The following is a 9,301-nucleotide window of genomic DNA, read 5'->3' on the forward strand; positions in this document are numbered from 1 at the left end:
CATGAACATAAAACAACTTTACACATACCATACATGTATACTGATACAAAAAATTCTACATAATTCCATCCATACATCAATCTTACTCACCCAAACTAAACATGCGTCTAAACGCAGCACGAGACGAGCCAGCTACTTGATACTACCTAAGACAAGAACAAATTATGGCAAGCGTATGTTTATTTACGAGGGCGCACAACTTTTTAATAGTCTACCTTCATCTCTCAAAAAGATTAGGTCACTAAAAACATTTAAACGTGAGCTATCAGACTATATTGTTTCAAAGTTTTTATAAAACACGTGTCTGAAATTGTTTGTTATGTGACAGTGCCCTGTAAAAGTGTGTAATCTTAAATTTTGTGAAGAAGAATAAGTACTATAATGTGTATATGTATGTACTGAACATCTAAAGAACGGCGGATAAATTATTACACCATATTTTTATGTTCTCATGTAAGTGACAATATTATGTTTTTAATGAGAAATAAATATCTTTAAACGTAAACAAGAGTCAATGCAATGGAAATTTAAAGGAGAAAAGCCGCCAAGGAAGTTCAAGGTTCGGCCGTCGGCTGGAAAACTAATGGCCACCGTATTTTGGGATGTCGAAGGGATTTTGATGATAGATTATTTGCCTAAAAATACAATAATGAATGCTGAATATTATGCAAACTTGCTTGACCAGCTTCGTGAACAAATCAAAGAAAAGCGGAGAGGCAAACTCAGCAAAGGTGTTCTGATTTTACAAGACAATGCTCCTGTACACACAGCCTTAACGGCGAAGTCAGCCCTGAGCAAAAACGGCTTCACAGAAATTAACCATCCACCTTATAGTCCAGATCTGGCTCCCTGTGACTATTTCTTATTCAAAGATTTAAAGAAAAAATTGAGGGGTCGCAGATTTTCGACGGACGAAGAAATGAAGGAGGCTGTGACTGACCATTTTGACGAGCAAAATAAAAATTACTATTATAACGGCATGATGTCACTTATTTGCAAATGTCATAAGTGTATTTCACTTGCTATATAGAAAACTATATAGAAAAATAAAAAAAAAACTAGCCATCAAAGTCTTTTCTTTCATAGTTAGGTAGATTACTTATCAGCCTCCCCTCGTAGCTTATGTGTAAATTGAAATGTCCCTCCAACCGTTCATCACCCATAAGTTCTTATCAGCACTAGAATTGCGTTCGACCCCTTGAAACATAAGATGTTAAGTCACATTTACCCAGTAATTTCACTGGCTACGGCGCCCTGCACACCAAAACTCAGTAATGCTTACACATTACTGCTTTACGGCTGGAAAAGGCACCGTTGTGGTACCCATTATCTATCTGGCATCCTGTGCAAAGAAACTTCCCATTTGTAAATGCCTGGGACTTTTTTATTCTCCCAGGAAGCACAGGGTAAAATTATTATCATGAAATTTTGAAGTAACATATTCCAAAGGTCTGAAAAAATGGCGACGTAAAATTAGCGAAATTGAAAAGAAAACCGAAATTTGTTGCTTTTTTGTTGCTAATTAGTTGCTTAAAAATTAATTTTTTTGCTCTAACCGATCGCAAAAAATGGTAATGGGGGAACGCCTACTATTTGGTTCTGGCACTCGCCGGCCGCTGCCGCGGCACGCTACGCTCGGCTCGTGCGTTGTTTTAACTGTTCTAACATAAACTAACCTAACAAATTTTAATGAATTGTAGTTGATAGAGCTTTGGTCCACGATTATAGTGTATATACTCTTATTACAACGTAATACAAAGTTTTCAAGAAAAAACAAAATAAAAGTCGACGACTGACGTCGAAAGTTATTTTGTTGCTGACTCTCCCTGCTAAAACAAGCTGCTCTGTGAGGAGCAACAAATTTTCACTATAGTTTTTCCGTGGAAAAATCGTTAGTTAAGCATAAGCAAGCGTGGCCGGTTTTTTTGTAAACCGATCTCCAACTTCTATTGACTTCCGGTTTTTATTTTGTTGCTGACTCTTTCTGCTAAAGCAAGCTGCAGTATGAACAGCAATAAATTTTCATCATAGTTTTTCCACGGAAAAATCGTTAGCTAAGCTAGCGTGGCCGATTATTTTGTTTTTGGCATAATTAAAAATTTTTTTTTTCTTCTTAGCATCTTTTAGCAACAAATTGACCCCTATTTGCTTGACTGATCAGTCTACATTCAGTGATTCCCACGCTATCTTAATGTAAAGTTAGCGTTATTGCCGATTTTTGCGATCGGTTAGAGTAAAAAAAAATTTTTTAGCAACTAATTAGCAACAAAAAAGCAACAAATTTCGGTGTTTTTTTTTCAATTTCGCTAAATTTACGTTGCTTATCCGATTCAGGTTATTCATTCGAACTGTATAAAAACAGGTTACAGGAAGGACTTGGATTGGGCCATTTGGTCTGAAGATAAAGTATTGAAAACTGATGAAGAATGGGACAAGCCGTGGCTCAGAAACTTAATGTACGGATTTTACGCGTGGCCGAAAGAGATCGAGGTCAGATATGTTTTATTTCATTTAACTTTAATATTAATAGTTAGATAGCCAATATCTTGACAACGTGTAATCTTATTTCCCATATAACAAGTAATAAAAATTATATTGTTCAAATCTCAGGTTGTGGCTTCATGTACAGGATCTACTTTACAGTCAATACCTGCTCCACCCCAATAATTTCATATTAGGAAATTGAACAAGACACACCAATATTTACGAACCATGCGTCACATGCACTTGTAATTTATTTTATTGGCTTCATTCAATATCAAATATTTTTATTCAAAATAGGATTTAAAATCACTTCTTGAACTTCAAAAACTAACACCCATTCGAATAAGTTTGACCTCAGACCTGAGAACAACGGGCGCAACAAACTAAGCGGGCGTTATTTCTTTATTTAATCACAATACATTTACTATCACAATAAAAACCCTCATCTGCAGCACAAAGATGGTATTGATATACGCTGCATTGTATGTCTTCTACCGCATTTATCATGAGAAGTGTTACGAAGATCTGTATGACCTAATTGTTGCTAATGAATTCCACCTTCGCACCTGATGCCACAAACTTAGATATCAGTCACACTAACCGGATGATAATAAGTTTTAGGAAGATACGCCCTGAGTATCCTTAAAAAAGACCTAAAAGAACCGCAAGTCCTATGAATCCTCTGTTGCTGCAAGATAGAACAGGCAGCGGTAATCACTTAATATTATGTGACCGTCGCTCCATTGTTTCCTCTATGAAAAAATACTGTAAAACCACGTTTCCGTGGATAAACTATTTCGAGGTCGCATAGGATTCATTTGAATTCCTTCTTTAACTGCTTTGATCGCCTTTTTAGTACATAAATGTACCGCCAGATCTTTTTCTGCCACAAACAGAGAAGGCTTTATTGGTACGACTTACAAAGATGACACCTACTTTGTCTTATGCTGTCACAGTGATTCAGTTCTCTTTATCACTGCAAGGCTCAGCTAACGTTTGATATTTTACAACAATAGGTGGCAGCACCATACGCCGAGCAAAATTTTGCCATCGACGCAAGTCCCGATGAGATGGAAGAGGGTGAACGGTATATGTTTGAGTTCTTCAGCAACGAACAAAACATCAACAGACTTGTTAACTTCCTCACTGTTGAGGAGAAGAAAGGGAAAGATAAGTTCAGCGGAATCCGGTTCACCATGCTCCGTGTAAGTTTCAACACCACTTGACAATAGCTTGCAAGGGACTCTGTGCTTGTTTAATATATCAATTCATAATATGTGTTCACGCATTACATTGCTCACCCATTTAGATTTTTATGTTTCTTAAATTTATTTTAAAAAGTAAGAGTTTTTTATTTTATATTTTTTTTTTGAGTAAGTAAATCTTTTTAGATCTAAATTGGGACGTCAGATTACCATAACTATATAATGCATTATATAAAATAAACACTACATAATCTGACTAAAGATTTCACATCGACCACGATGAAGTATATTTTATCATTTCTATTATGATAGATGAAGATACTTCTTCGGCGAAAAAAATAACAAAAGTCCTTAAAAATTTTTCATTGATAATTTGTGTGATAGCTTTTCCCTAACGCGCTAAAAGTAGTATTACTTCAAAAATGATCAATAATATTTAAATCAATAAATCACACTGTCTAATGTTATTTTTTTCTGGTAGCTAATAAAATGCCTTTATTTATCGACGGTATGTGATTGATGCATGGTACTGTGGTCAATAAGTGTTGTGTTTTGACCAGTTACTGTTCGCCCACTTCGGCGAGCGCGTGTCCGGTCAGCTGCTGCAGCAGGCGCAGCAGTGCGCGGGCCAGTCCGACGAGGCCAAGCAGCGGTTCGCAGCCGAGGTGGCGGCCGCCGGGCTGCGTGCGCCGCGCTACTGGCCGCGTGACCGCGCGCTTCGCATGCAGAAGGCCGCCGTCGACATCGTAGTGGCAGGTGAGGTTACACCGCTATCACTACTGACAGTTATTTATAATGTTTAGAGACGTCCAGAGAACGGTCTTGTCACTGAATAAAACAACTTTGCGTTGAACGCTTGTTAAGTAGTTTGACCACCCTAGTTGCCACTTCCCATTCATTCCTTACAGGACTCCTTCTTTCACCGCACTGATCGTCATTCAGTTCGAATACTAAATGTTGGGCCAGATCTTGTTCCGCCACAAACAGAGAACATTTGATTGCTTCTATCGATTGCCTCCGACCACTAAATGCATATAGAACATGGAAGCATCTGACGCTACAAAATCGCCGGAAGGGAGACCCATAAAATATCAGAGTTAAATTTAAACAACGTTTTTAAAGTTGCAACAATTTTCGAAACATTCTTTACATATATTCCTGTCTCCACTACAAATTCGTAGAACTCATCACCAGACTCCGCTATTTCACTATTGAGAGATAATATTTTTGAATGTGATAAGATCTTTAAATTGGGTCATGTTTCTAGCTCTGATGTTATAAAAGCTTTTAAATCTATTAAAAATAAGGCAACAACTGATCTTTGGGGCAAATCAGTTATACTTGTTAAGTCTTTGATTGGTATTATTGCGCCAGATTTAGCTGTAATATTTAACAATTGTATAGAATATGGTGAATGTCCTGACATAATGAAACATAGTAAAGTAGTTGCACTGTTTGAATCAGGTGGTACCAGTGACCCTACTAATCATAGACCAATATCTGTACTACCCACTTTAAGTAACATTTTTGATAACTAAATTTTAAATTAATTGCTTCGCCACTTTTTCCATAATAATTTATTGCACTCCAAACAGTTTGGTTACCAAGGGTCGTTCAACTACCGATGCTGGTGTTGACATGATACATAATATACTTGAAGCCTGGGAAGAGTCTCGTGACGCGCTTCGAGTTCATTTATCCAAGGCGTTAGATTGTGTTGAACACGAAACATTAGTCAGAAAACTTCACAATTAAGGTTTTAGAAATAAAGCATCGGACTTAATGACATCCTATTTAAATTGTAGACTACAAAAAGTGGATGTCAATGAAAAGCCATCCTCTGGATCAATGGTTAAAATGGGTGTTCCACAGGACTCAATTTTAAGACCTTTTCTATTCCTTATTTATATAAATGATCTCCCTTATATTGTAAAGGATTAATATCAAATTTTGTTTTTTGCTGATGATACATAACTCATGTTTAAAATACACCGTTGCTTACCAAATTTTGATGTTGTTAACAATGCTTTAACTAAAGTTGTACATTGGTTTGAAGCTAATAACTTGTTACTTAATACTAATAAAACGAAATGCATTAAATTTACTTTACCTAATGTTAAGCAAGTGTCAATCGATATACAGCTTAAAAACGAGAAATTAGATATAGTTGATACCGCTGTTTTTCTCGGAATAACGCTAGATGCCAAACTCCAATGGGTCATCATATCGATCATATAGAAAATTTATCAAGTAGACTAAGTTCTGCTGCATACGCAGTAAAAAAGATTAGTTCCTTAACAGACATTGAAACTGCAAGATTGGTTTATTTTAGTTACTTTCACAGCATCATGTCATATGGTATATTATTATGGGGTAATGCTGCTGATATTGATTCTATTTTCATGCTGCAGAAAAGAGCTGTTCGGGCAATTTATGGTATAGGACCAAGAGAGTCGCTTAGATATAAATTTTAAGATTTTAATATTATGACTGTTTCTAACCAATATATATATATAAAAATTTAGTGTATGTTCATAAAAATGGCAATAAATTTCAAAAGGTATATGAAAAACATAATATTTATACTAGAAACAAAAATAAACTGTTAATGCCCACTTTTAGGCTTAGTAAACTCGACAAGTCATTCAACGGTAATTGCGTTAGATTTTATAATAAGCTTCCTGAGCACATAATGGAAATGTCCCTCAACAAGTTCAAAGCCTATATTAAACATAAACCTATAGAAAAATCGTATTACAATTTAATGAATTATTTAGATCATAAGACAGTTTGGGTATAAATTGCTCTAAAAGATTTGAGGTTTAATTACCCTTATTTGAATATAATAATATTTATAATAATTATGAATTATTCTAAAAGCAAAATGGTCAAATTGTAAGTAGAGGTGTATATTGAGTATTGTTGAGTATATTATTGTAGATAAACATTACTTTTTTGGTTGAGTTCTTGTGACAGTTGTCATCATGCTCGCTTAAATTTCACTGCTTGTGGCGGCGACGTGGGACGGGTCGTTATCTTCCCTAAATACTTCGCTCTACATTTTTATAGTAAAGTAGATGATAAATTTACGAATAACTCAATATCGCGCCAACCGATTTCGATGATTCTTTTTTTCTGATTACGAAATCCATGACAAAGTAACGGAACACTGTCTGTAATCAAATTGCAAAGTACTTACGTTCATTGCTGCATTGAAAAATTTAGTATATTACACATATTTAGACAAATTGTTGTTTAGTATACTTCAAATTCACTAAAAATCATAAAATAAAATAAAAATTAACAAAAAACAACCGACCCCAAAAACACTATTTCAAAACAATAGATATAATAAGCACTAAAAAGTATAAAAATAATTGCGTATTTTTATACAATCTAATTCTAGTTACGATTATTGTACTTTTTGGAGTCGGTGTCATCGAAGATAGGTTTGTAACTACATACATAATTATAAGTGAGATGTGCTTGAGTTGTGAGGAGGCGAGAGCGAGTCGCGGCGGAAGGACACCGATTCCAAAATTCCGTTGCGTAGAGACATCGCTTCATTGTGTGTCTTCTACCGCATTTATCACGGGGAGTGTGTCGAAGAGCTGTTTCACTTGATTCCTGCCGCCGAATTCCACCTTCGCACGACATGCCACAAGTTATTATATCATCCCCACCATCTGGATGTGTGGCGGTCCTCCACAGTGCAGTTTTCAAGGAGCTTTCTTCCACGTACTACAAAGCTGTGGAATGAACTTCCTTATACGGTGCGGTGCGAGACGATAACGACATGGGTACCTTCAATAAAAGCGCGTACACCTTCCTTAAAGGCAACGCTCCTGTGTTTCCTCTGGTGTTGCAAGGGAATGTGGGCGGCGGTGATCACTTAACACCAGGTGACCCGTACGCTCGTTTGTCCTTATTTTCGATAAAAAAAATGTATAGTAATTGAAATGATTTGTAAAACGATGAAAATGTAACTCATGATTTACAAGAGTGGCAGTGACATTCTTTTTTTTTTTTGACATTCATAAGTGTCATTTCCGTGACCAACATGTGTAAATAATATGATATATGATAAAAAATGCTCGAATGCACAATCACTCATGCAAACATATACTTATTTGTTTAAAGTCTTCTTATTTGTATTATTGTTCAAACCGTAGGTATTATTTTCGGATTAGTTCGGTTAGGATTTTAAAAACAGATAAAACAAGGATTTAATATACATTCATGTGTTATAAAGTGGTACAGAAATTTTACGGGACAACGATGTCCCAAGGGGAATTGAATCACTTTGACGTGTAAGTAGACCAATTATATAGAAATACATTAAAATGTATTTTGCTTGCGGGGATGGCATTATGCATACTGTAGGTAGTAGCACATTTTACTTTAACCAATATTGCCGCATAAATGAGAAAACAATATTTATAACATTTGAATAAAAGGTTTCAAATTCAAACGTACCTATTATTGCATATTATTGCAACAGTGTAGTCGCCTGTCGATGTTATAAGAGGTAAAAAATAACGGCTTTTTTTAAACAGCAAAAGATTACACACCAACATTTTACGTAGAAGTACTTAATTCTTTTGATAAGAAATATATATTAGCTGACCCAGCAAACGTTGTATTGCCGATATTAATTGATGTTGTATGTATTTTTAATGCTGACTCATAATCAAACAAATTTAAAAAAAATGTCAAAAAAATTAAAAAAGAAAATCGTGTGTTCCACCCTTAACATTTAAGGGGATGAACAATAGATGTTGTCCGATTCTCAGATCTACCCAATATGCACTCAAAATTTCATGAGAATCGGTCAAGCCGTTTCGGAGGAGTGCGATGTTTAACACCATGACACGAGAATTTTATATATTAGATACTAGTGGTGAAATCGCATGAGTGCTATTATGGTTGTATTTGTAAATGTATTTTGTGGGAGCCAGCTGAATCTATTTCTGTTTCGAAAATCTGTTCAAAACGCAAAACGAAAACGAGGCCGTCCAGATCATACGTAGTGCAGGACTGTCATTGATGAAGCAGACTCAGGACTGATCGCGATAGAGAGGCACTGTGGATGGGAGATGGAACTTTAATGAACTGAATGTATTTCAGGTTTGACATCAGTAATACCGGACACGATGGAAGACTGGGGCACGTGTATAGCGACCGGTGTTGAGAAGATGGACCCCACGCGCGGACACGAAGTACTGCAGTCGTTGATGCAGCTGTGCACCCCGGAGCCTACCAGAGGGCAGATTGCAGACCAGAAGACATCGTTTGTTACCTGTGCTCGACTTTATGCCCTGCAAGTGAGCAATTTGGTTATAGTTATAATAGTAGTTGTAAGTCATTGGCGGGATACTTCCATGCAATGTGATGGCAGCTAGAACTTGACTTGTTTTTATGTTTAGATAATTTATACGTCTAGATAGACAACCGTGAACCGATGAAAACAGGCCCGGTTTATTACTGCACGTCTTACACTTTGTGATAGTGTCGTGCATTGCTCAGAATAGAGGTTAACTGTCAACGTGGACGTTGTCACACTCTGTATATACACGTATAAATGATCTAAGTATGTAAGCACTATCCGTATT

At 36.2% G+C, this 9,301-nt stretch overlaps 1 protein-coding gene across 1 annotated transcript in view; it reads left to right on the forward strand.

Annotated features, from left to right (window-relative positions):
- Positions 1-8,822, forward strand: part of LOC126972592 (uncharacterized) — an 81,572-nt gene extending 72,750 nt beyond the window's left edge. Inside the window, exon 7 of the mRNA XM_050819447.1 lies at positions 8,817-8,822. Coding sequence (XP_050675404.1) covers positions 8,817-8,822 — 6 coding nt within the window. The remainder of the gene's footprint in view (positions 1-8,816) is intronic.
- The last annotated feature ends 479 nt before the right edge of the window (positions 8,823-9,301 follow it).

Source organism: Leptidea sinapis, chromosome 26 (assembly GCF_905404315.1).
Source record: "Leptidea sinapis chromosome 26, ilLepSina1.1, whole genome shotgun sequence".
Taxonomy (NCBI): Eukaryota; Metazoa; Arthropoda; class Insecta; order Lepidoptera; family Pieridae; genus Leptidea; species Leptidea sinapis.